This window comes from Thamnophis elegans, chromosome 2 (genome assembly GCF_009769535.1).
Source record: "Thamnophis elegans isolate rThaEle1 chromosome 2, rThaEle1.pri, whole genome shotgun sequence".
Lineage (NCBI taxonomy): Eukaryota > Metazoa > Chordata > Lepidosauria > Squamata > Colubridae > Thamnophis > Thamnophis elegans.
In genome coordinates, this window is record NC_045542.1 from 144,087,756 (window position 1) to 144,115,741 (window position 27,986).

The 27,986-nt window shown below is 41.9% G+C and overlaps 1 protein-coding gene across 1 annotated transcript; it reads right to left on the reverse strand.

Annotated features, from left to right (window-relative positions):
• Positions 1-1,818: 1,818 nt before the first annotated feature.
• Positions 1,819-23,125, reverse strand: C2H3orf84 (chromosome 2 C3orf84 homolog). The gene is made up of 4 exons (XM_032239125.1): positions 23,084-23,125; positions 22,695-22,808; positions 4,648-4,725; positions 1,819-2,423 (listed from the first exon to the last, which is right to left on the reverse strand). The coding sequence occupies exons 1-4, from the start codon at positions 23,123-23,125 to the stop codon at positions 1,923-1,925; spliced, it is 735 nt and encodes a 244-aa protein (XP_032095016.1). The 3' UTR covers positions 1,819-1,922.
• Positions 23,126-27,986: the final 4,861 nt, after the last annotated feature.

Here is a 27,986-nt window from a genome sequence, read left to right on the forward strand (position 1 = left end):
CATCCTATCACAGTTCCACACTGGAATTCACTGAGCTCCTGAGAGCGACCCATTCTTTCAAAAATGTTGGTAAAAACAGTCTGCATGCCTAGGTACTTGATTTTATACACCTGTAGCCATGGAAGGGATTGGAACACCTTATTCTGATTATTTGGATGGGTGAGCGAATACCTTTGGCAATATAGTGTATAATGATTGAACAGATTAGATCAGTGATGGCGAACCTATGGCACACATGCCGGAAGTGGCACACAGAACCATCTCTCCGGGCAGGCCAGCCATTGCCTGTTGCTCTTTCGGATTCCAGCACGCACATGCGCGCTGGCCAACCAGTCTTTGGGCAGACGGGAGTGCTGGAAACTGGAAGAGCAGCTCCCTGGTGAGCCTGCATATGCCAGGAAGCTGAGCTTCCAGTTTACAGTGTGTGCATGTGCACTGGCCAGCTGGTCTTTGCACATGAATGGGTGTTAGAAACTGGAAGATTAGGTGACTGGCGTGCATGTGCACACCGGAAACAGGAAACACAGCTTCCCTGCGCGTGCGCTCCCATTTTGGCACTTGGTGCCAAAAAGGTTTGCCAACACTGGATTACATCATATCATCTGTTAATAATACCTCATAAATGTGGGTCTTGGGATTGGGTATATTGATGTCATAGCACAAGCATGGATTACAAGATTTTGCTATTAATACTTCCTTAATTTCCAATTTCAAACTATAATGTTAAGGAGAGAATAATCAAATACCTCAAAAAAAATGGTGGCCTACAAAAATGTAATGCATACCTTAGGTCAGTGATGGCTAACCTTTATGCCATTGTGTGCCAAAAGAGGGGGGAGTGGGGGGTGCGCACGTGCCCACACCCATAATTCTATGCGCCATCCATGCGTGCATGCCATCCCAACCTCCCCCTGCTTTTGGCACGTGATGGCACGGTGGAGCCGTTTTTCACCCTCCTCAGGCTCCAGAGTCTTTCTAGGAGTCTGGGGAGGGCAAAAATGTCATCCCCCCCCCCCCCCCGGCCGCTCAGAGGCCTTCTGGAGGTAAGAAACGGCCCATTTGCCGACTTCTAGTTGGTCTGGAAGGTCCGTTTTTCGCTCTCTCCAGGCTCCAGAGCCTTTCTAGAAGCCTGGGGAGGGCAAAAATGGCCTTCCCCACCCTCCCGGAAGCCCACCGGAGGCGAAAAACTGCCTGTTTTGTACCCAGAAAGCCCAAAAATCAGCTGGCCAGTGCATGCATGCATGCATGCCAGAGCTGAGCTTGCATGCCCACCAATATGGCTCCGTGTGCCACCTGTGGCATGCATGCCATAGTTTCACTATCACGGCCATAGGTTATGAACACGTGACATTTTCCAGTCAAGACCTGGCTGAGTTAAAATCCAATGTAACAAGTGTGATTATCCATCTATTCATACGAAATATGAAAAGTTAAAAGTCACTAATGATAAGTCATTCTAGAAGAAGGAAGTTTTCTCTTTCACAAACTTTGATGCTCATTCTTCATGCCTGCTACCTTTCCTGAATGCTTTCCTTACCCAGTTCTCCTGCCCTAACAACTTTATTTCAATTATTTATTTTGAAATACAAGATGATGACATTGTATGCTTCAACAAGCTTCACGGAAATAGTTTCTTTAAATAAAGATGCACTTCCTTTGTTAGAAAAATTGTCCAAGGAAGTGTGCTTGAAAACATAACACATAAACATAACACATAAAACTGACAGGATCCTTCCTGTTGCCATTCATAGCAAATATTCTAACCTTGGCAGAACTTGACGGTGAGCTACAAAACATTCTCCACTGTGGCAAAAAGTCTGCAGTCCAGCAAGATTTTATTTATTTATCTCTCACTATTAGCATTTACAAAAGAGCATTTCATTTTCCTCAGTCAAATGAAAAAGAACCTTTCGGATGGGCGGTCAACAATTATGCCAGTGCAAACAGTCGAAAACTGTCAGCCGGGGTGGAAGAAGAAACACAGGACGCTTAGAAACAGGTGCCGGAGCGACAGCTTCTGCGGCTGTTGTGTGGTCCGTTGCCGTGGCCTCGCTGGAGGCAGGAGCTGCAGGATCCTCGGAGGCAAGAGTGCTAGGCTCACTGGAGGCAAGAACAGCAGGTTCGGGATCTTTCGGTTTGGGATCCTCGGCCAACCGCTGCTCTTGGAGTATGCTGGGGATGGGTTGAGGCAGATAGTAGCTGTGGAAGGTATGTTGGTAGGTGGTGCTGGGTGTGCGTTGAAGAGGTTGCCTTTGGAAGTGGTGTTGGATTAAGAGCTGGGGAACCTTCCCTTTGGAGTGGAAATCGTATTGATAACTCGTGTGAAGGGGTCTGTCACGTTCCAATTCCTCCTTCAAGGGGACCCAGTCAATCATGTTCCGGGTATTGTGAAGACTCCCTTCTATTCTCTTTCTCCCTAAGCCCTGCCATAAAACAAGGAGAATCTGTTCAGACTTGCGCTGCTGAAACAAGCTAAATTTAATCCAATTTTTTTTTTTTTTTAAAAAGGATACTAGTTACCAAAGATGAAGATCAAGCAAGTTGTAGAGACCATTGAAAAGAGCCTCTGGGGAAATGTATTTCAATGTAAATATGAGACCGGGATCGCTGGAATTTCACCCCGAAAATCCATCAGAGTGAAGAAGAAAATAAGCAAGGGCAACAACGGGAGGAGGGAGGAAGAGGAGGGAAAAGAAGAAAGGGTAAAGGAGAGGAAGTAAGGGAGGGGTGGTATGAGTAGGAGAGAGGGTAAGGAGGAGGAGGAGAGAGGAGGAGTGGGGGAGAGGGAGGGGAAGAAGAGGAAGGAGAGGAGGAAAGAAAAAGTGAGAGAAGGGAGGTTGGTTGGAAAGGAAGAAGGAGTAGAATTGTTGCAAAATAAGATGGATGTACGGGATGGAAAGAAAGCGACCACGATTATGTTTTCGATATGCTTAAACAGATTGTGATAAATGCTAGAAGATAACAGATAAATATTAAGAGTACTCATGAGAATATATATTTGTGGATGTATATGGAAAGGAAAAAATGAAACTTTTTACAACAAAAGAAAAAAGAAAACAGCCTCTGCAACAGGGTGATCAATTAGTCCTTGACTTACAACAGTTCTATCAACCTTGAAGCTGACCTGACCGAGGCCATTTTTAAGGCTTCAGTGTAGCCACACTGGAGCGGAGGCAGAGGGAGGGTGGGGGAATAGAGGTAGCTGGGGAGGTTTGTAGCCAAAACAAAATACTTTCTCCTGGGAACCAAGGACATTCCCACAGGTGGTCGGAGAGAGGAGGACTGAAGTCACCAGGCAACCGGATGGCACCTTGATTGGACCATGTGACTGTTTGTTTGGGGAAGAGAGAAAACTTTTACTTTTAATTAGGTGAAAACCATGGGAACATTCAGAGTCAGTTTTCAACCAGCCTGTGCCAATATGATATACCCAATAAAACTGTTATTTGAGGAATCTATCTGCCTCTGAGTTCTGTTCATTATGGGTATGAACCAGTGGAGGGTTTCAAAATTTTTTAGAACCTCTTCTGTAGGTGTGGTCTGCTTTGTGGGAGTGGCTTGCCAGCCATGTGACTTGGTGGGAGTGGCTTCTGGCCATATGACTGGGTGGGAGTGGCTTGCCAGCCATGTGACCAAGTGGGAGTGGCTTAGCAGTCATGTGACTGGGTGGGCGTGGCCAACTTGTAAAATGTGGTGAAACTCACTTAAAATTTACACCTATTTACACGCCACTTCAGCGTGCGCATTTACACTTAAAAAGATCTGTGCACGCGCAGAACATTCGAGGGGGGGGAATTACATTTCTGCAATGAAGATTGTTCTGCTCGTAGGCAGAATTAAAAATTAAGATGGTGCTGCCAACAATAGAACCGGTTCAGGTGCATGGGTGGCAAAGTTACTATCTACTCAGCTAAACCTGTCCAAACTGGTAGAAACCCACCTCTGGATTACCTGTGATCTCAGCCAACCCAAAGAAAAACCACATTGAGTAGATTCAGTGGTGAGTTCCGGATGCCATTCCAACCGGTATGGTTGGAACAGGCCCAGCGTCGGCCACATGGATGTGCCCAATGCACGCGCATACACACACGGTGCACGCATGAATTGTACCTGTGAACGATGCTTCTGCAAGCTTCCGTGACGCTCCAGCTGCTCAGTGGAGCATCGTGCAGGCGCTGTACACGCCATGCGCTTGTGCAGAAATGCCGAAGGCTTTAAAGAACAGGTAAGGAGCTTGGGCGGGTGGGTGGGTCCTCCAGAGATCGTACCGGAACGGTACCTGGTGCTCCGGGGAGGCTCCGGTATGCCTGTACCGGGGCATACCACCTGCAACTCACCACTGAGTAGATTCCATTAGCATCCTGGCCCCCAAAACCACTGATTTCTGCCCCCAATGGGAGAGAGTTTGAAGCTGTAAGCAATTAAGAGGCTTAGCTATACGGCTCGGCTACTGCTTTTACAAGGACATCCAACCGGTGATAGCAGTTCCTGAGAGAATCCAAGAAGCTGCTGAAGGAAGGTGAGTGATGTGAGAATTTCTCAAGAAATAACGAAGCCCTAAATGTATTGCTTTCTGTTGCTACAATAAGAGAAGAGAAACATGAGATTTGGGATCTTCCCCTTGCCCCACCCTGTAAATATACTCACATGCTCAAAATACGTCGCTGTTCCTGGGAAGGCCTGTCGGTTGTCATGTTTGGAGAATATGTGCTTTGAAGGGGTTTCCTTAAAAAAATAAAAGACGACATATTAGTCCCATGCCAAATACACAGCTGACAATATTGGGTCAGGGATAGAATTCCGCTGCAACCTGCAAAAATTAGACATTCAGGTTAACAACAAAGAAGTTGCCCTGTATTCATTTAGGCTGCAGGAGATACAGGTCGCCTCCAACGTCTCAGGTCTCCATTCTCTTCTCCATCTGCATAATACAGGTGGTCCTCGACTTACAACAGTTCGTTTAGGGACCATTCAAAATTACGACGGCACGGAAAAAAGTAACTTATGACTATTTTTCACAATTACGACCTTTGCACAGAGGTGGGTTCCTACCGGTTTGGTCCGGTTCGGCCGAGTAGGTACTAACTCAGCTGCCCACGCCTGTCAAGGTGGCCTCCTTCAGTAACCAAGAAAGAAACCATTCAACTCCATTTTGCAGAATTAAGAGTACTTTTACTGGTCATGAGTAGATAGCAGCTAAGCAAAGCAAGATCTAAGGCAAAAGCGTGCGTAATCATAGATATCAATATGTGACCCAACTCCCTCCCCCTGGTAACCCCATCCCATAGTCCAATCCGCACATCCCTCAGGTGTCACGTGGGAGACATCTTCAAAAAGCATCATCAGGTTGGTATGCTGGACAGTTGGCCTTGGTGGCAAATCCTCTATCTGCAGCAGGCGCAGTAGATGGTGAGAACAACTCCCTTTTTACAATCACTCCTGTACTGAATACTTCCACACCCAAATACCATGCCCCCCTCCCCGTTTCAATGGCAACCAAAAGCAAGCAGCAAAACAGAGGCTGACATCGCCCCTGAACAGGTTCTATCTATTTTTTTTCATCTATTTTTCTTCTTCTATGCATGCGCAGAAGCACTTTTTTCACTACTGTGCATGCGTGCGTAGTGCGCACGCACCCAAAGCGCATCCCTGAGCAAACCGGCAGTAAAAGAATCCAGAGTCCACTCGTGATTCCCATGATCATGTGATCAAAATTCAGATGTCTGGGCAACTGACTCCTATTTATGACGGTTATAGTGATCCCCTTTCGCGATCTTCTGACACCGAGCAAAGTCAATGGGGGAAGCCAGATCGAGTTAACAACCAGGTTACCGATTTATCAACTGCACTGATTCAGTTAACAGCTGTAGCAAGAAAGGTCGTAAAAACAGGGGTGAAACTCACTTAATAAATGTCTCGCTGAACAACAGAAATGTTGGGCTCAATTGTGGTTGTAAGTTGAGGACTACCTGTTCCATGCTATGAGGTTAGAGCAGTGTTTCTCAACCTTGGCAACTTGAAGTCCTGTGGACTTCAACTCCCAGAATCCCCCAGCCAGCATAGCATAGCTGGCTGGGGAATTCTGGGAGTTGAAGTCCACAGGACTTCAAGTTGTCAAGGTTGAGAAACACTGGGTTAGAGTTAGTCTTCACATTATGGGCACAATAGGGACCAGAATTTCTGTTACTAAGCAAGGTTGTGGTTAAGGGAGACATGTCCAATTTTAGGACAATTTTTTTGCGACAGTTAAGCAAATCACTGCAGTTAAGTGAATCCAACAGTTGTGAAGCAAATTTCGGCTTCCCCCTCATTGACTTTGCTTATCAGAAGCCGGCAGGGAAGGTTGCAAATGGTGATCATATGACCTTCAGATGCTGCAGGTTTCATAGATAAATGGTTGCCAAGCAACTGAATTTTGATCACCTGACAATGGCAGACCTGAAACAACCATAAGTCTGTAGACCGGGAATGGCTTTTTTCAGTGCTGTTGTAACTTCGAACGGTTGCTAAATGAATGGTTGAGTTGAGGTCTACCAGAATTGGAATTGTGGTATGGTGAAATAGAGTTGTCCTCACCAGTGGTGGGTTTCAAATAATTTAACAATTAGTTCTCTGCCCTAATGACCAGCTGGGTAGGCGGGGCTCGGTAGTCATGTGACTGTGTGGGGGTGGCCAACTCAACGCCACTCACATCAATGGGTGCTTTGCCATAGCTGTTAGAATGTAATAAGGGTTAATGGGAGAGGCAGTTTCTGTAAGCAGGGCAATAAAGATTAGGCTAGAAACAAAACCAGAATGTTTCCTTCCTGCCTTCCTTACAGGATTAGGAAAAAAACAAAAGGAGATTTCTTCCAACAACCAGTTCTTTGAACTGCTTAGAAAGTTAACAACTGGTTCTCCCACCACTGGTCCTCACCTTAAAATAGTTCATTTAGTGACCAATGTTACAATGACACTGAAAATACTGATTTATGACCATTTTTCACCCTTATGACCATTGCAAGCCAGGTGATTTACATTCAGATGCTTGCCAATTAACTCACATTTTCACTCCCCGGGGTCTCGTGATTTGCAACCTTCCAACAAGCAAAGTCAATGGGGAAGCCAGATTCACTTAACATCTATGTTACTAATTTGACAACTGCAGTGATTCACTTAACAACTGTGGCAAGATAGATTGTAAAATGGGGCAAAGCCTTGACAAAGTTCTCACTTAGCAACATCAACTTTGGGCTCAACTGTGGTCATAAGTTGAGGACTACCTGTACAAGATTAAAACTTTCTTCAGAGTATTCTTCTTTTTAGGAAATCTACTAGATATTTATAGCACTTTTACCCTTGAGCTAATAAGTGCTTAAGAGAAGCAGAAAACAGAAACGAGTTTACAAGTGCCACGTGTGTTATTCCCTAAACAACTGCAACACATTGGAATGTTTTAAATCAACACCTTCCTATTATACATGATACATATCTGTTGGGAACAAGGTCACACAAACACACTGACCTGAAATTCTGCTTAACAAGACAGCTCATAGACGCCATCAGTGATTCATACTTGACCAATTCCTACATTTGCATCAAACTGCAGGCACGACAAGCTAATGGAATTGATCTGATGGGCAAACCTTTGATTAGCCGACTGTAAATCCATAGAGAAGTTTATTTTTTTCCAAGTCAATGAACTTCTATGCTCCAAAATGTAAAAACAAATGATGAAATTGTTTCCTTTCAGAGTATTTAAATCATTTAAGGAGAAGCTTTCAAGGATCAAATAAAATCAGTTTTGTCCTGTCTGCAACCTTCCCTTTTTAAGAAGTTTGTTAAGAAGGTTGTTGGGCAATTTGAGAAAACTCTGCTGAAAACAGATTATTTGACTACTTTCAGTTGGACGATCTATCTATCGTCTGTCTGTCTCTGTCTCTGTCTCTCTCTTTCTCTCTGTGTCACTTTCTCTCTCTCTTTCGCTCTCTGTCTCTCTCTTTTTCTCTGTCTCTCTCTTTCTCTTTCTCTCTTTATCTCTCTGTCACTCTCTTTCTCTCTTTCTCTCTCTCTATCTTTTGCTCTCTGTATCTCTGTCTTTCTCTGTCTCTGTCTTTCCGTCTCTCTCACTCACTCACTCACTCACTCACTTTCTCTCTCTCTCATCTTTCCCTCCCCTGATTGTTATGTAATGTGATGCTGGCCACTTATGAATTGATTGGCCATATTAATTAAATCTATAAATAAACAAACATACTGGTACATGAGAGCTATGCAAAGGTCCTCCTGGCCCCAGTTGCCACCTGCTCTCCAAGCAGTAGTGGGGAGTCCAGGATGACCCCATAGGTTGCACAAAACACTGGAGGCAGCAGCTGCCAAAAAAGCCAACACAGTTCTAGGCTGCATAAACAGAGGGATAGAATCAAGATCACATGAAGTGTTAATACCATTTTATAATGCCTTGGTAAGGCCACACTTGGAATACTGCAGTCAGTTTTGGTCGCCACGATGTAGAAAAGATGTGGAGACTCTAGAAAGAGTGCAGAGAAGAGCAACAAAGAGGATTAGGGGACTGGAGGCTAAAACATATGAAGAACGGTTGCAGGAACTGGGTATGTCTAGTTTAATGAAAAGAAGGTTTAGGGGAGACATGATAGCAGTCTTCCAATATCTCAGGGGTTACCACAAAGAAGAGGGAGTCAAACTATTCTCCAGGGCACCTAGGGCAGGACAAGAAGCAATGGGTGGAAACTAATCAAGGAGAGAAGCAACTTAGAACTGAGGAGGAATTTCCTGACAGAACAATTAATCAGTGGAACAACTTGCCTCCAGAAATTGTGAATGCCCCAACACTGGAAGTCTTTAAGAAGATGTTGGATAGCCATTTGTCTGAAACAGTATAGGGTTTCCTGCCTAGGCAGGGGGTTGGACTAGAAGACCTCCAAGGTCCCTTCCAACTCTGCTATTGTATTGTATTGTATTAAATATCCCTGATCTGTAGGGCCAAACAGCTACAGCTACTCAGTTGTGTGTCAGAATTGAGCCACCATCCGTTCTTTTCCATCCAGACCCAAATAGCCCCCAGATACTATATCAGCAACTTGACAGCTTCATTTGTGCAGCCTGGATAGAGAGAGGTAAAGCTTGGTATCATCAGCATACTGATGTTATCAAATCCTGAACCGGTGGAGACTTCACCCAGCTGTTTATGTAGATAAAGAGGAGAAGGGAAAGTATCAGGCTTTGATATCCCAGTTAGATCATTTGAAAGATGATCTAAAGTTAGTCAAATCCAATTCCACACAAACATTTCCAAGTGCTTGATTTGAAGACAGATACCGTAGGGATACAAATTTCAGTTTCTTTTCCTAGCAATCATTACGACACAATCAAATGTTACAATATTTTATACTGAGTGGCAGGGCAGTATGAACAGTACAAACCAGATTATGGAGATTGAGATTCAGATCTAAAACCATTAACAAGGTTGCTGGTTTTCAAACAACTATTAAATATCTTCCAGACTGGATTTGCACATTATATTACAAAATATTACCATAATTTAAACCACAGTTTGCTGACTATTTCACAGTTGCCTTGGTTCACACCAGGGGTGGGTTCCAGCTGATGCTACTGCCGGTTTGCTCAGGGGTGTGCTGCGTGCACTGCATGAACTGCGTGGGCACACTTGATGTGCACTACAGTCGCATGCACAGTACTAAAAAAATGTTTCTGCGCATAAACAGAAGCAAAAAACAAGATGGCAGCATCTACAGTGGTGCTGATAGAACCGGTTCAGGGTCATGGCAGGCCGTTTTACTACCTATTCGGCCGAACTGGTCTGAACCACTAGGAACCCACCTCTGGTTCACACATTACACTAATTCAAAACCATATTATAGCTTAAGACAGGGGTGTAAAACTCAAGGCCCACGGGCCAAATCTGGCCCGTGGGGTGCTTAGATCTGGCCCATGGGGCTGCCCTGGAAACAGCAAAGGACCGGCCCGCAGGGCCTCTGCCAGTGAAAATGGAGCATGGGAGAGCCGTGTGGTGTGGTGCAGGAAGCCAAGTAGCCCATGCCCACCATGGCCATGCCCACCCATGAACCGGGCAGAAAACCAGTTGCTAAAATTTTTGAAGCCCACCCTTGAACTGTATGGCCTGTTGTAGCCTTCTGCACCTACATGACTGTGATTTACAATATTTGATAGTTTCCATCCTTTTCACTTACTTTCCAGCAAAAAAAACGCCCATAGGAATTTTTCGAAGTATAAGACACTCCGGAGTTTAAGATGTACCTTAGTTTAAGGTCCTGCCTTCTGCCTACCAGCATCCATGGTATTCAGCTGACGCATGGTAACAAGGTCAGCCAATGAATAGCATAGCAACTAAGTCAACCCATAAGGGCTATTTGGACTCTGAAATTTGCTGTGTAAGCAAGAAGGAGATAAGAAGGAGTCTGGCTTAGCAGAGAACTGAAAGTGAAACTGCTTGTGTTTTGCTTGTATTTACTGCTACCTTGAAAACCCTGCTTTTGGTAATGTATTGTATATTATTATTATTATTTTGAATCCTGCTGAATCAATTACTTGTGTGTGCTTTTTGAATTTGATTACTGCTGCAAACTTTGACCAGCCAGATCAGCTTCAGCACCTATTGCAGCCTGATTCAGCACAGCTGGATTTAAGCAGATGGATTGGACTGCCGGAATACCCCCAAACAGCTGTTCCAGGCTACAGGGATTGCCATTGTGTTTTTGGCCTCTAGTGGGGTTGGGTGGGGCCACATTCGGTGTATAAGATGTACCCAAACTTTCACCCTCTTTTTTGGGGGGAAAGGTGCGTCTTTTACTCTGAAAAATATGGTAATAGATTCACTAAATGACCACCAGTTAATGGCTGCTATAAAAAAAGTCATAAACGTGGGTCATTATGACTTCTGACAGAAATTCTATGATGGTTATAAATTGAGAATGACCTGCATTCTGCCAAGTACTGAGCTCTGAGAATCTTTCCTCTTCCAGGAATTGATCAGAATTTAATCAGCCCCTGAATAATAAACCCCGGTGTTTGTGGTGAGCTGTCACTTTCATGGAACACTCTGTTAGCAGATGAATTTAATCAACCTGCTCCAGGAATGATTATTCAATGGCAGCATTTACTGTGCCAGTGATTGATGCTGGAAAGCACTCGCCAGCCGACAACTAGAAGTCGGATTTATATTCTACTGGCATTGCTTTTTCTTTTACAAGGTGTACTCCCACACTAGGCAAAGGCTGCCAGCTGCAAACTTCAGTTTCTTCAGCCCATCAGTCAGAGTTGAGGAGGTAGTAAGTTCAACAAGGTGGAACATAAGCAGTGGCTTCTCTGTTGGTTTCAATTATGTAAATGTTTTGGTAGAGAGTTTTAGTTGTTAAAAGTGTCTGCATAATTCTTTGTGAATACTATATACAAACTAACACTGTACATTAAACTTACTACTGTACCAGTGGTGGGTTCCTAACCGATTTACTACTGGTTTGCTGAGAGAGGGCATTTTGCACATGCGTTGTTAACTTCGCTTGTGCATGCGGCGGCCACACATTGCTGCGCATGCGCAGTTTACTGAAAACTCCACATGCACAGAAACATGCTGGCAACGAGAAAAGAGACTGGGGAACCAGTTCAGGGGCGTAGCAGGCCTGGGTTGCTGCCGGTCCCAGCGACCCAGGCCGCCAAACCACTGGCCGAACCCGTTCGAAGCAGTAGGAACCCACCACTGTACTGTTCTAAAAATAATAAGGAAGGGAAAAAAAGAGGGAAAGAAAAAGAAAGAATAAAAAGAAATAGAAAGAAAACGCTTCCGATTTCCTTTGCGGCAAATATAAGTGTAGAATACAGAATAACAGAATTGGAAGGGACCTTGGAGGTCTTCTAGTCCAGCCCTCTGCTCAAACAGGAGGCTCTACAGAATTTCAGACAAATGGCTGTCCAGTCTCTTCTTGAAACCTTCCAGTGATGAAGCTCCCACAACTATTAAAGACAAGCAGTTCCTCTGGTTAATTGTTCTCACCATCAGGAAATTTCTCCTTAGTTCTAGGTTGGATCTCTCCTTGATTTGATCCATTGCTTCTTGTCCTGCCTCCAAGTGCTTTGGAAAATAGGATGATTCCCTTTTTGTGGCAGCCCTTCAAATACTGGAACACTGCAGTGGTGGGTTCCGGATCCCGTCACAACCATACCCACTGCCTGCAATGCTCCAGCTACTCGGTGTTGCATCGCGTCGCACAGGGGCCATACACTGCATGTGCATGCGCAAATGGTCTGGTTGGCTCAGGAACAAGGCGAGTGGGCGGGCCCTCCGAAGCACAGTACCGGAATGATGCCTGCTGCTCCCAGAAGGTACTGGTACTCCCATACCGGGGTGTACCACCTGCAACCCACCACTGGAACACTGCTATCATGTCACCCCAGTCCTTCTTTTCGCTAGATTTGACATACCCAATTCCTGCGACGGTTCTTCATGTTTTAGCCTCCAGTCCCCTAATTATCTGTGTTGCTCATCTCTCTCCACTCTTTCCAACATCTTTTTTATATTGTGGCGACCAAAACATCAATGTTATCTCTTACTATGATTACAAAAACTCTGTCAGGATTCCAAATAGCATCCAAACATAAATTAGAGTCCAAGGCAAAGTATTGCTCAAAGTTCCAATTTATTAAGAGAGCCATGTTGGCACATCTGGGAAAACCCGAATCTGAAAGCTTCCAGGTTTTCCCCACCCAGTTGAAAATTCAAGATCTTGCCCCCACACCCACAAGTCCATCATGTGGCTCAATCTTCCACTGCCACGCTGGCAGTTCCACCCATCCAGTTCCTGTCAGGTACAGAGGTGCAGAGACAAAGGATGACTTTGGTTTTCTAGAAATAATTTTGTTTTGGCTACATAGCATCTAACTCCGTACAACCCCCCCCCCCAATTCTCCCGCAATAAAAAAGCATAGTAGAATAATAGAAAGTGTGGCAGGCCAAAGATCCAAAAGAAAACTGCAGGCCTGACAAACTCAATCTCTTCTATTATACAGGTTTTTTTTCCTAATCATAAATCATAAATGCATTTTGTTCTATTTTACGTTAAAAAAAATCAGTAAAGGGTGTCCAGTCAGCCATAAATATAGAAATTGTTTTTTTTTTTCTCTAATGAAAGAAGTTAATTTAGCCATCTCTGCATGTTACACCATCTTCAGCGACCATTCCTCCATAGTGGGTACCATAAAACCATTCTATTTTTGAGCTAAAGTGTGTTCACTTGTCATGTATAGACATAATTCCAATTAAATATGATTTGTTGAATGAGCCATAGAAAGCCCAGGTGTGCACCTTTTGGATGATTGCAGGCATACTTACTTATTTTTTGGGAAGCTCAAAAAAACGCTAAGCTGATTTTATTGTAATTGAAGAAAATTCAAATACTTTAAATGCAAAGCTGCATGAATCCCCAAAGCCTTCAAGATCTTTACCCCTTTTATCAGTTAACATTTACCTCTGGCTGGGTTCACACCTGACAGTAACAAAAGCCAAGTAAGCTATATTATGATTCAGGCAGTGGTGAAAGTCAAATTCTTTTACTACCGGTTCTGTGGGCGTGGCTTAGTGGGCTTGGCAGGGGAAGGATACTGCAAAATCTCCATTCCCTCCCCACTCCTGGGGGAAGGATATTGCAAAATCTCCATTCCCACCCCACTGTGGGGCCAGCCAGAGGTGGTATTTGTTGGTTCTCCAAGCTATTCAAAATTTCCACTACCCTTTCTCCAGAACCTGTCAGAACTTGTTGAATTTCACCCCTGGATTCAGGGTAGGAATTAGCAAAATAGTGCTTTTAAAAGGCACTGACAACACTGTTAACTTCCCTCCCCCAAAACCTCTCAAGAAATGTTACCCATTAAAATGTTTTTAAAAGTATTTTAGTGCCTTTATAATTGTGCAAGTCCCTGGAGCCTGTTTGCCATCTGAAAAGGAGACCAAGCAGAAAATGTGGTGGTAGGGCTATTGAAAATGTTTTTGTTTCAAAGTTCAGACTAAATTATTCTCTTAATGTTGTTTTATCTGCATTTTGTGTTATCAATCTCACTATAATTCCAGCAATCCATACACTCCTTCATGTGTCATAGGGGATCTATTTGCAACTCTTTTGCAAATCTCTTTTATGGCTCAGCCCTTCTTTCCAAATGGAAATTTCTCTGGTTTTTTGTATTAGATAACAATAAGTTTGAGACACACAGCCTTGTTTTCTTTTGCAAAAAAAGTATTTGTAAAATTGGTAAACACTCAAAATCAATATAGGCAAAATCTAAGAAGCTTCTAAGTTTTATAGTATTACAAAATTATAGGCCTTTCTGTTCTCTTAAGTGAGAATTCTGGTACTTCTGGTAATATCAGATTCGAATGATCTTCTAAATATTTTAGATATTATAGGCTTCAAAATCCAGAGAGTCATGGAATATTTTCTTAAAGAGTTTTGAAATAAGAAGGTTTGGTATATTAACAAACACTTTCCAGTATTAAACAGCATTAATGTCTAATTGGATTGCTACGAAGTAATGTAATGCTTTAGGGCAGTGATGACTAATCTTTTCCAGATCGAGTGGCCAAAGCATGTACATGCGCGCCTCCGAGCTCCCAAAATGCAATGCGTGCATGCCCCCTGTGCATGCCCCCCACTCCCCGCACATCCACGCATGTCCCCCTGCATGCACATGCATCCCCTGCACATGCTCAGCCCCCCATGCAGGCATGGCAGAAACCCGAAGACCAGCTGTCCAGCGGGAGGTGTACGCGCATGCACAGCAGAACTAAACTGGGGTGAGGGCTCACGTGCCCACAGTGAGGGTGCTGCGTGCCACCTCTGGCACATGTGCCATAGGTTCGCCATCACAGCTTTAGGGTTTACAACTTAACAATACAACTGTTCCTATTCTGTCGAGTTATTTTTGTACAGTATGTGATCTTCAGAAAATTCCCGTCAAAGCAGTCTCTCTCAGTTTGGTTGTTTGGTTTGAGTTGGTTTGCTTGCAGATGATTCATTTCCAAACTAGGGAACATCATCATTGCTAGAGACTCTGGGCTCTGTTTATATACGCATATTCCCAGTTTACATATAGAAAACATAAGGCAGACAATCGTACCGAAGACCAGAAGAACACAGAATCAGAAACATATTCAAAACAGAGGACAGAACAGTCCTCAAAAACCTAAAGGAGGACCAAACCATCACTATTTTCCCAGCAAAGGAAGAACCACAGTTATTACAGAACCCCAATGCATACAAAAAAGCCAAATTACTGGAAGGCAAAGAAACCTACACCCCAATAAACACCAACCTGATACAAAAACTAGACAAGAACCTTCAACTCCATAACTAACTAACTAAGAAGAAGAAGAACAACGGCAGATGAAAAGCAGTGGGCCCATCCTCCTCTGTGTCTATGGACATCCAAAACACACAAGCCCATCCTTTCGCTTTCTCCAATTGTATCACTATCAGGAATCCCAATATACAACATACAAAAGAATATATATATATATATATATATATATATATATATATATATATATATATATATATATATATATATATATATATATATATATATATATATATATAAAGCTTGGGCCTCTCACAGAGGGGAGTGAATATTCTATCGATTCCTCACTACAGTACCTGCCAAAAATCTAAAAATTGAAGAAAATGAAATTATGGTTTATTTTATGTCACTGCACTAAAAACATCCATAAATCCAGAGCTAGTAAAAGAATCAGTAGCAGCAGTACTACACAATAGCCAACATAGCCAAAAAATATCCACTGGGTCATTTTTGGACCTCATCAACCTCTGCTTCAACACCAACTTTCAGTTTGATGGACAAATATACCAACAAATCAGAGGAACACCAGAGGATCAACATTCTTGGGACTCATAGAAGAGACCTATAAGGCAGCAGCTAGAAACTATAGTCCTCCCACACATACAATTTAAATTATGGGTTTGGTATGTAGATGACACCTTTTGTCAGGCCTGCAGCCATCTTTTCTTTTGGACCTCAGGCCTGCCATACTTTCTATTATTCTTCCATGCATTTTCTATTGTGGGAAAAGGGGGTGTTAGGCGGGATTATATGGAGTTGGGTGATATGTAGCCATAAAAAAAATATTTATAGAAAGCCAAGGTCATCCTCTGTCTCTGCACCTGGCCAGAACTGGATGGTGGACCTGCCAGCATGGCAGTGGAAGATTGGACCATGTGATGGACTTGTGGGTGTGGGGTAAGATCTTGAACTTTCAACTGGGTGGGAAAACTGGGAAGCTTTCAGATTTGGGTTTTCCCAGATGTGTCAACATGGCTCTCTTAATAAATTGGAACTTTGAGGAATCCTTTGCCTTGGACTCTGATTTACTTTTGGATGCTATTTGGAGCCCTGACACCTTTGTCATAATAAGAAGAAACAAGTAGAGAAGACACATGAAACTATTAACAACATCCTCAGCACACTATATTTTTATTTAATCTATATGCTGCCCATCTCACTAGGGTGAGAATATTATTCAACTAAGTATAAATGCACTGAAGCAATCTGGGACACCAGAAGGAGGAAACGGTCCACCTATATAACATCTTCCAACAAAATTGATACCCACATTTAAAAAAATACCTGACCCCTCAACCCACTGTAGCACATCCAACACAGACAACGAAAAGGACAACAGTGCCATGCATCAAAGACAGAAACAACCAACTATTACAACAACATCATCACAGCACACAAATCAACTAAAGCCCTCCAAAGCATCCTAAGTAAACCAAAAGCCCCAATAGCCCAATAAGCAAAACCAGGAGTCAACTATAGTGTAAAAGACTGTAGCACTCACAATGTAGGACAGGCAAACAGAAAACTAGAGAATGCATTCATGAACATCAACTAATAGAAGATATGATGAAAACTCCCTAATCTCACAGCACATGGGCAAACTGAACCATAGTTTCAACTGGGAAACAATGAACATCTTAGACCTAGCTAAATCCAAAAGCACTTGGGAATTCCTGGATGCTTGGCATTCAATCAGCTATCAGCTAATCAGCTATCAACTTACACATAGAGATAAATCACATTTACACACACACACACACACACACACACACACACACACACATACGAGACAATGTAAAAGTTAGGAAGGAAACAAAAACACCAGAATACTGCCTCTCTAACAGCCTATGCCCAGATAAGCAGGGATTAATACAGACAAACAATCAAACAGAAAACAATAACAGACCATCAAGGAATTACCAAGGAGAAAACCACTTCCCTATCAATAATACAAAGCAAAGCCCACACTCACTAGTACTGATAATGTTACCCAGTCAGGTAATGAAATGTCTACAAGTAAACAAACAACCTCAGCACCAAGGGCTCCACAGTTTAACCCTGAGCTACAAATATGCTCTTCTATTAAAAGCAGCAAATTGTCACGCTGAATTGCTGCAGGAATAAGAACAGAATCACCTAATTTAAATAAGCATAAATACTAAGTGTCTGGAATCCCTATCTGTAGCATCTGACCTCAGCTCCAGAATTACATTAGAACCCCACTGGTACCTATCAGGCTTTATCATTTTTTACCTTGCATAAAATAAATAAGAACTAACATTTTGATTAGAAAATCAGCAGTGTGAGATCTCTTTAGCAAACTGAAAGGATCAGAGATTTATCTACCCAAGGCAGATGGAGAGTCGCATGAGCTAAATCCGCTATCACAATATGATGTTCAATTAGACTTACTGGGTCTGAACCACAAAAATCCAGACACCAACTGGGCTACATTAACTCTTTGTTGCTACCTAATTTTTTGCTGCCTAGTTGTGTTATACTGATGCTTTATTTCCCACTTCTGCAACAAGATGACAGAAATCCAGGCACCGGGAGAGAGATACACCCAACAAATTTTACCAGTGGTAAAAAATTCTGTGGTTCTAAACAGAGAATAAGGAGGCAGCTGCCATTATCTGGTACAGGTAGTTTATTTAAAGACTGTTCAAAGTTACAACATCACTGAAAAAAGTGACTTATGACCGTTTTCGTGCTTACAACCTTGCATAATCCCCATGGTCACATGATCAAAATTCAGATGCTTGGGAACCCATTTAAGTCGGTTGCGGTGTCCTGGGATCATGTGATCACCTTTGGCAACCTTCTGACAAGCAAAGTCAATGGACAAGCCAGATTTACTTAACAACCATGTTATTAATTTAACAAGGGCAGTGATTCACTTAACAACAGTAGCTACGGAAACTTTGGCCTCAATTGTGGTTTTAAGGGAAGGACTACCTGTACTGGGGACAGATGTTATCCTTGCCCAAATGTGGTGGCAGGAATCAATATCCAAGGTAAGACTATGGTCCAGGCAATTAAATACAGCTTAACTGCTCCCTCAAATCCCAGCAGGTAAAATTCATATAAGCAAGATTTTTTTTTAAATCAGGTCTTTCTTGAAGTTAAAATGAGCTGCCTGAAATTGATTCAATATCTTTCTCATGAGCAGATAACAGCAAGAAGAATAATTCCCACCGATCTTAACATAATGCCTTTAGAATTTGATTTTGATAGAATATTTGATAGAGGAGAAAATAGCACTGATGATGTTACCTAGTTTGGGTAATGAAAGTTCTGCAAGATAATTTATTTACATAATATATGTAAGGATATATTTAAACCCTTCTTTTCAGTATAGAAGCTCTTAAAGCAGAAACAATAGGAAAATAAATTTTAAAATGTTACTTTCTAACAAGCTTTTTCTCATCAGAAACTTGCTTTAAATTTTAACATTTGCTGAGATATACAGTTTCAGTTTATAGCAAACCTGGGCATTTTACAGTCCCTGGGCCACATCTGGTCCTTTGGCTGACCCTGTTCAACCCACATGGATTGCTTTTATTTTGAAGGTGACTGGGGTTTCCCCCCCACTTTACATATGTTCATGCGTGCATGCCTACATACCTTCACAGCCCTATTGGTTCAGCCCTTCACAACAATTCCAGTTTCTGATGTGGCCACTTGGGAAAATTAACTGCTTACCACTGGTTTATAGATTAGATTTTGACAAGTAATGAATTAAGCCTTTTATCCTGGAGTATAATAAATATAAGGGACATGGTGGCTCAGTCGCTAAGACGCTGAGCTTGTTAATCAGAAAGGTTGGCAGTTCAGCAGTTCAAATCCTATTACTTGTCCCAGCTTCTGCCAACCTAGCAGTTCGAAAGCATGTAAAAATCCAAGTAGAAAAATAGGGACCACCTTTGGTGGGAAGGAACAGCATTCCGGGTGCCTTTAGTGTTTAGTCATGCTGACCACATGACCACGGAGACGTCTTCAGACAGCATTGGCTCTTCGGTTTTGAAACAGAGATGAGCACCGCCCCCTAGAGCTGGAAACAACTAGCACAAATGTGCAAGGGGAAACTTTACCTTTTTATACAAATATAATTCCCCCCACCCCACCCGGCACTCAAATAATGCATTTAAAGTTGACTTGCAAAATGGGCAACAAATAAGTTTAATAAACAAATAATATAAATAAACAAACAAATACATTAAAAAATTTAATGCTTTCTGGATTTCTAAGGAAAGGAGGTGGAGAGTAACCCTTTGCCAGTCATGACAACATTATGAAAATGATACATCTTATGTACTGCATCATTTGTATCATAAAGCAACTGATGCAAATAATTTGTTTTATTTGCATGATGATCTTGTGATGTATGTAATGTCATTGTAATCTCCCCCAGATGCCTCTGCTGTGGCAATCATAGTGCTGGCAGGGATCCAATTCTTTCAGTCAGTTATGCTGTCATTTATGAGGGAAGAACAGAATTAGAATCACAATAGATGTTTATAAAAAATATATTCCAATTATTTTACAAGTTCCAGAATTGATTGCAAAGGGCTTAGATTGCTAAGGCATAGAACCTACTGCTTTCCCAAACTGTAGATGGAGAAATTATGGCCTGCATTTATGTTCCTGAATGTCTTTTTACAGTCTTCATCATCATGGAAAATTGTATTGATGAAATTGCAAGTCAAATTGCCAAATGACAGAGATGCAGTTTTCGTACTGTTTATACACACACTTTGCTTGATAGGTAGGTTGATAGGTAGATGATAGATAGATGATAGATGATAGATAGATAGATAGATAGATAGATAGATAGATAGATAGATAGATAGATAGATAGATAGATAGAAGGGTGGGTGGGTGGGTGGGTGGGTGGATGGATGGATGGATGGAAGAAAAGATAGATAGATAGATAGATAGATAGATAGATAGATAGATAGAGATAGAGAGAGAGAGAGAGAGAGAGAGAGAGAGAGAGAGAGAGATGGAGGGAGGGAGGGAGGGAGGCATGGAAATATAGATGGATGGATGGATGGATGGATAAAAAGAATGGATGAAAGAAAGAAAGAAAGAAAGAAAGATAGATAGATAGATAGATAGATAGATAGATAGATAGATAGATAGATAGATAGATAAGAGAGGGAGGGAGAGATAATAGATAGATAGATAAACCAAATACAAAAAGTACAACTATCCCAATGCAGCAATTCATGCTATTCCTACCTATCTAGCACATGGCCAATAGAGGAAAATGCATATACAGTTCTTGCAGACTGTAAAAATCACCTGGACCATCCTCATCTCTTTTAAGGGTGTTTGTCTCAGTTCGGTGGTTTGAACCCCTAGCACTGCATAATGGAGTGAGCTCTCGTTACTTGTCCAAGCTTCTGCCAATCTAGCAGTTTGAAAGCACGTAAAAATGCAAGTAGAAAAATAGGAACCACCTTTGGTGGGAAGGTAACAGTGTTCCGTGCGCCTTCGGGCGTTTAGTCATGCTGGCCACATGACCACGAAGACAGTGCTGGTTCTTCGGCTTTGAAACTGAGATGAGCACTGCCCCCTAGGGTCGGGAACGACTAGCACATATGTATGAGGGGAACCTTTACCTTTAAATTTGGTCTAGAGAAAAGAAGGAGTAGTGGGGATATGATAGCAGTATTCCAGTATTTGAGAGGCTGCCACAAAGAGGAGGGGGGTCAAATTATTCTCCAAAGCACCAGAGGGCAGGACAAGAAACAATGGTTGGAAACTAACCACAGAGAGAAGCAACCTGGAATTGAGGAAAAACTTCCTAACAGTGACGACAATCAACCAGTGGAATAGTTTGCCTTCAGAAGTTATAGGAGCTTCATCACTGTAGGTTTTTAGGAAGAGGATGGACAGCCATTTGTCTGAAATGGCCCTATACTATACAGTCTCCTGCTTGAGCAGGGGGTTGGACTAGAAGACCTCCAAGGTCTCTTCCAACTCTATTCTGATTCTAATTCTCTTTCAACTCCTCTGCCATACTTGGGACCTATCAATTGGGCTATCTTTCAACCTATATTTTCCACTCTTCCTGAGAAGCGCTAAACCTTCGGGGAAAAGGGCGGCATATAAATGCAATAAATTCAATTCAATTCAATAAATTCAACCTATATCCAACAAGGGGTGGGTGGGATAAGCAACTGTGTGCTGTTGGGCAACCTGTCAGTTAGGTTATTTTTAGATATAGTTTACCGCTATTCAGGATCACACTCATATTTGAAAAAAACAAGTCCAGCATATTCTATCGGGACATTTACCATTTTCTTTAAGCTTTGAACTTTAGCTAAGAGCAAACAAGGGTTGGAAAGGGAAAGGAAAAATAATCACAAGAGAAAAACAGTTTTATGCAGTACCACATTTAGAAAGTAGTTTTTTTACAGCAGGAGTTGAAGATGTGTGCCAGATTTGAATAACTGCTCCAATCAAGTAGAGAAAAGTTCTGAAGTCCAGAACTCTAGGATTTTCTACCTGCTCAGAGTTTACAGAGGGGCAAACGACCAGTGTATGCATGTTTTGTCTCTGAGCAAAACCAAGCTGTTACTAATAGTCAGAGGATCCTTTCTTCTATTACAGGTAGTCATCAACTTATGACCACAATTGAGCCCAAAATGTATGTTAAGTGAGAAATTTGTTCAGTGAGTTTTGTCCCATTTTACAGCTTTTCTTGCCACATGTGTTAAGTGAAACACTGAAGTTGTTTAATCAATAACCTAGTTGTTAAGTGAATCTGGCTTTCCCATTGCCTTTTCTTGTCAGAAGGTTGCAAAAGGGGGTCACATGACCCCGGGACAGGGCAACTGTCACAAATATGAATCAGTTGTCAAGCATCCAAATATAAATAACGTGACCATGGGAATGCTGCAATGGTCATAAACAGGGGGGACATCAGCAGGTTCTGAGAGGTTCTGGAGAACCGGTAGTGGAAATTTTGAGTAGTTCGGAGAATCAACAAATGCCATCTCTGGCTGGACCCAGAGGGAGGGAATGGAGATTTTGCAATATCCTTCCCCTGCCATGCTCACCAAAGCACCCCCATCAAGCCACGCCCACAGAACCAGTAATAAAAAAATTGAATGTCACCACTGGTCATAAGTATGAAAAATGGTCATTCAGTGCCGGTCACTAAATGAACGGTTGTAAGTCGAGGATTACCTGTATCTATTGAATGACGGAAAGGTGTGCTGGCAAGGTCTTTGTGCAACCTTCCCTCACCTTCTCCGGCAGCTCTGTGAGAAAGCAAGAAGAGAGCGACTGCCACTCACCTTCATCCTTTTCAGAAAGATATCGGGAGGTTGTGGACGGGCTGCTTTACGATACTCCTGGTTGAAGTCACTCCTGCATCTGCTTCTGTGGTTGCCATAGAAACCACTGGCGTGCTAAAGAAAGATAAGCAAGAGGGAGTCCCTAATTAGTAACTGGGCTATATGATTGCAAACCAAACTTTCTGGTTAGCTTGATACTAATAAAACCAGGGGAAGTCACGTTTTGTCTTTGACAATGAGAGAAAGAACTTTAACCAATTTCGTTGTATTTCAGTACAATGCCAATAAAGATTATACTTAAAAGGATTTATTATTACAACTGAAGAGTGGCTCTTCAGACACGGGCAAAGAACCAGGCGAAGAGATGTCACAGGTGGTCCGTGACTTACGACTGGTGGCTTATTGACTGTCTGACGTTCCGGTGAACACATCTGCGGGATATTTATGACCCAGATTCAAAGTTACAATGGATTGTTATCCCCCCTCTTATTGGTCACGTGACTGCATTTCAGGTGCTTGGCACCCGGGCGCCTTTATGGCTGTTTGCAGCATCCCACAATCCCATGAAGCATTGGTATGCTTAATGACCAGTGTTCACTTAATGACCACTACAAAAACAGTCATAAAATAGGGCCAATCATATTTTTGCCACCATCACATGGTAATAGGCAATTATGACACAATGGGCAGGCTTCATTATGATTGTAATGCGAGGATGACCTGTATTTAGAGAAGTCCAGACAGCTTCCCAAGTCAACCATCAAATCAGGGGTCGTCAAACTATGGCCCGCAGACTGGTTATGGCCCACTGAAGTCATTAATCCAGCCCACGTGGTACCACAAAATTGCCCCACCCACATCACCCGTCTACCCGCCAGTCCCACCCGTCTTCTGGAGGCCAAAAACGGAAGGGGGGGGGGGGGGGGGGGAGAGAGAGATACACAAACAGAAGCCACACACAAACAGAATACACTCCCCAAGGGCACTATCCATTCACCATTGAGTGGAAACAAACTGAATACACTCACCATTGGGCACTATCTAATAAAATGAAATTCAATGGTGAGAAGAGTAAGGTTCTACATTTAGGCAACAAAAACGAAATGCACAGGTACAGTGTAGGTGGTACCTTGCTCAATAGTAGTAACTGTGAAAGGGATCTTGGAGTCCTAGTGGACTCCATTTAAATATGAGCCAGCAGTGTGCAGCAGCTGCCAAAAAAGCCAACACAGTTCTAGGCTACATAAAGAGAGGGATAGAATCAAGATCACATAATACCACTTTATAATGCCTTGGTGAGGCCACACTTGGAATACTGCATTCAGTTTTGGTCGCCACGATGTAGAAAAGATGTGGAGACTCTAGAAAGAGTGCAGAGAAGAGCAACAAAGATGCTTAAGGGACTGGAGACTAAAACATATGAAGAACGGTTGCAGGAACTGGGTATGTCTAGTTTAATGAAAAGAAGGACTAGGGGAGACATGATAGCAGTGTTCCAATATCTCAGGGGTTGCCACAAAGAAGAGGGAGTCAAGCTATTTGCCAAGGCACCTGAGGGTAGAACAAGAAGCAATGGGTGGAAACTAATCAAGGAGAGAAGCAACTTAGAACTGAGGAGAAATTTCCTGACAGTTAGAACAATTAATCAGTGGAACAGCTTGACTCCAGAAGTTGTGAATGCCCCAACACTGGAAGTCTTTAAGAAGATGTTGGATAGCCATTTGTCTGAAACGGTATAGGGTTTCCTGCCTAGGCAGGGGGTTGAACTAGAAGACCTCCAAGGTCCCTTCCAACTCTACTATTGTATTGTATTATATTGTATTAAGGCAGCCACATCCCTTCACTAACCTAGTTTCCACCCCCCGGGAGCATAACAAATTAAAGTTTAATTTGTATATATTGTTTTGATTGCTAAATTGGCCATGCCCACCCAGTCACATGACCACTAAGCAATGTCCACCCCAGCTTATCCGCCCCCCCCCAACAGTCTGAGGGACCATGAATTGGCCCCTGTTTAAAAAGTTTGAGGACCCCTGCATTAAACCATTAAATTCAACCTGAATTTAATCTCCCTGTTTAGGATTCTCTCAAGAATACTAGCAATATTCTCCATTACTGGCTGCTTCGTTCACAATAATGTCTTGGTTGAAAGGTTTAACAAAGGTTGGTTATAGCATATGCTACAAAGGGACACGGTGCTGAATCTCTTAATACATTTTAACATAGCTATTTCACGGTGGAGTTATGCTTTGTAATTTCTTTGCTCAAGGGGTCAGCACTTTAATTGGAGGTACCAAATTTGAAAGAGTTATTACTTAGAATAACAGGCCACGTCCCTGTATTACAATACAAAAACCAAGTTTGGCAGCAGACCTGAATACCTCCTTATCTATTCTTGCTCTGTTCTAAAAACTTAGTACCATGTCCCACAACACTGTGGAATCAGGCAATGGCTGCAAGCTTTTGAATGTGGCATGTGCAATCTTCTGTTACATTGCGCTATAAATTGGACAAATTGGCTAATCCTTACTAAAAGAACAGAGACAATATGCAATATGACAAGATTATATTCAAAAATCAGTTCCTAGGAGAGTCCATCGCAGGCCTCAAGCAGGAAATTATTGAGCAAAGAATTTACAAAAACAAATTTCATAATGAGGCCACTGAGCCAGAACTTTTAATTTTTTAAATCACGCTATAAATATTAATTGATCAAGGCAAGCTCTTATGCCTAACAACTCTTGTGAACAGCCATTGTCTAAATATAATATTCAGGCACTGCATTTCTTCCATTTAATTTTCCTACTTTCTCTCCTGCCCAGACACATCTCTATTGCTCTATCTCAGAATAATAACTGTGCATCTAATCAAGTGTCTCAGAGGAAGGAAGAAACAGTCCAGTTGCCTTTTGAAAAAGCACCTTTGAGACAACTAAGATCTGGATGAATCTCCACAGACCAAATCTCCACCTAATCAAATGGATCAATGTGCATATTAAATGTGTTAGCTTTTAAACCATTACAAAACACCCTAAATATTTTTTCAGTTAAAAGAAGGTTATTTGGTTACTATCTAGACATTGCCAGTTTCCAAAGACTAGTGTAAGACTTAGAAGCTGCAAATGGACAATTATAATAGAAAGTGTGACATAATATATAAGTAGGGTTATGTGTGCTCTTCACTTTAAAAAAGTGCCTATTTTATATTAATTTATGCTGGGATGGTCTATCTTAACCCCTTAAAATGCAAATGGGAAACAATTTTGCTTAAAGAAGTGCTTGCAAGAACTATTTTGTACTATTAATTATTCAGAATATAACCCCTGCATTATCTGGAGTGTAAACTGGCAGGTTATGCATTTTATGATCTTTAAGTGTTTCTTCAGAGGTAATTATCTATATTGTAGATGAGTGACATTCATCATAGAAGTTTAACTTGCCTCTACTCAAATAATAATAACTCTAATAACTCAAGCTCTTAGCAACATAATCCCCTGAACAATAGCCCGGACAGCAATTTACTATCGATCAGAATTAGAAAATAGAAGCTATTTCTGGTAAAGAGGAGAACTGAGATGCCTGTAATTATGGATATTAGGCCAAAAAGGATCTTGGATGATCAGACATGACATTAAATCCCAAAGCAATGTTTTAGATTCTTGCCCTTAGATTTTCCAACTTATTTTTACTGACCTTACTGGATTAAAAAAAGATCTTTTTAAAAAGTGAATGCCATGATCTGCCCCACTTTTGTGGGTGAGATTTTAGAATAGTCACATAGCAAAATCTGGTGATTCTGTATTTGTGCTTCTGGAAAAGAATGGAATGAAATGGAAGATGGAGACAAAGATTTAGTTTCTCTGCACCATTTTCTCTGAGTCTCATTTTTGACATTTGTAGACAGCTCTCAGGGCTACAGCTAATACACAGTTCCATATTTTATCTAACATGGCAATGTATATCATACAAACTGCCACCAAGGGTATATTGCGATTAGAATGCATCCTTCAGCTTTTCTTGATTTATTAGTTTATTAAAGGAAGGGATGAAAGAGGATAATTTGAATGCTTCCTTAAGCTGTATTTCTAAATCAGGCAGAAGAAAAGACTATTTATAATATTTATCAAGCATTGTGAAGGACATTTTCAGAAAAATATTAGAACAATTCTCTACAGATGAAGAGAATTTGGAAATGGGTCGCTTTCACTGAAGGCTTGCTAGAAAAGACCAAATGATCACAGTAGGGGTAAGCTACAGAGTAGGGGTAAGCATAGTAGGGGTAAACATTTAAGCATGCTGCTTCACGGCAGAATCTGGGCCCAATGTAGAATAGCTATGATTTAAGACTCTTTTTCTGGAATTCAGAAATAATAATCAAACAACAGCATCTGTCTTTCCCAGGTTCCTGGGAAAGACTTGATAGATAGGTAAAAATGTCAAATCCAGTCTAAGCATCTGGCTGAATATGCAATGAACCATAATAATAATAAAAATATGTGGCAAAAGAAAGCAAAGATAGTTTCAATAGTTTCTGGTGCCTTGGGTGCAATTCTAAAACATCTGGAGCACCACTTGAACCCCAACAGCATTGATAAAATCGCCATCAGTCAATTGCAAAAGGCAGCTTTATTTGAAACAGCTACATCCTGTGATGATACATTAACACCATCAAACAACAACATCTGCCTATACCAGCTCCTTGGAAAAGATTTAATAGGTGGCTAAAAAATGCTAAATCCAATCTAAATATCTGACTGCAACTAATTAGTAAACTTGCATGCTGCTCGACTCTCAACAACACAATGGAGGAAAAGTTGACACTCATTTGAGCACTATTGTATATTTAGTGTATATTTGTATATTTAGATAGCATTATTTAAAATGCTATCAAATTCCAAATCTTAGCCAAATTTTACTTTATTATTTATTTTCTTGCTAACGACGAGTCATCTTGTCATATAGTTAAAAATGTACTTTTGAAACACAAATATAATATCATCTATATACTACTAAAACTCTTGCATCTGTAACCCTTAACTGGACAAATGGTGCATCATTATGCAAAAGATTTTCAACCAAGAGAGCTCAAATGGGCTAAGGTACGGAATGGTGGGACCTATGACTCCTGAGGGAATGAAGTTTGGGGAAATTGTGGCTGCTTTAGTCCCATCAGGCTACTGATGCTTCAGCAACAGTCAGCTGCAGTCTGGCAGGGCAGGGCAGGAAGGAGGGAGGGGAGAGGAGGGAATGGGGACAGAGTGATGGAGGGTGAGGAAAAAGGAAGGAAGAGGGA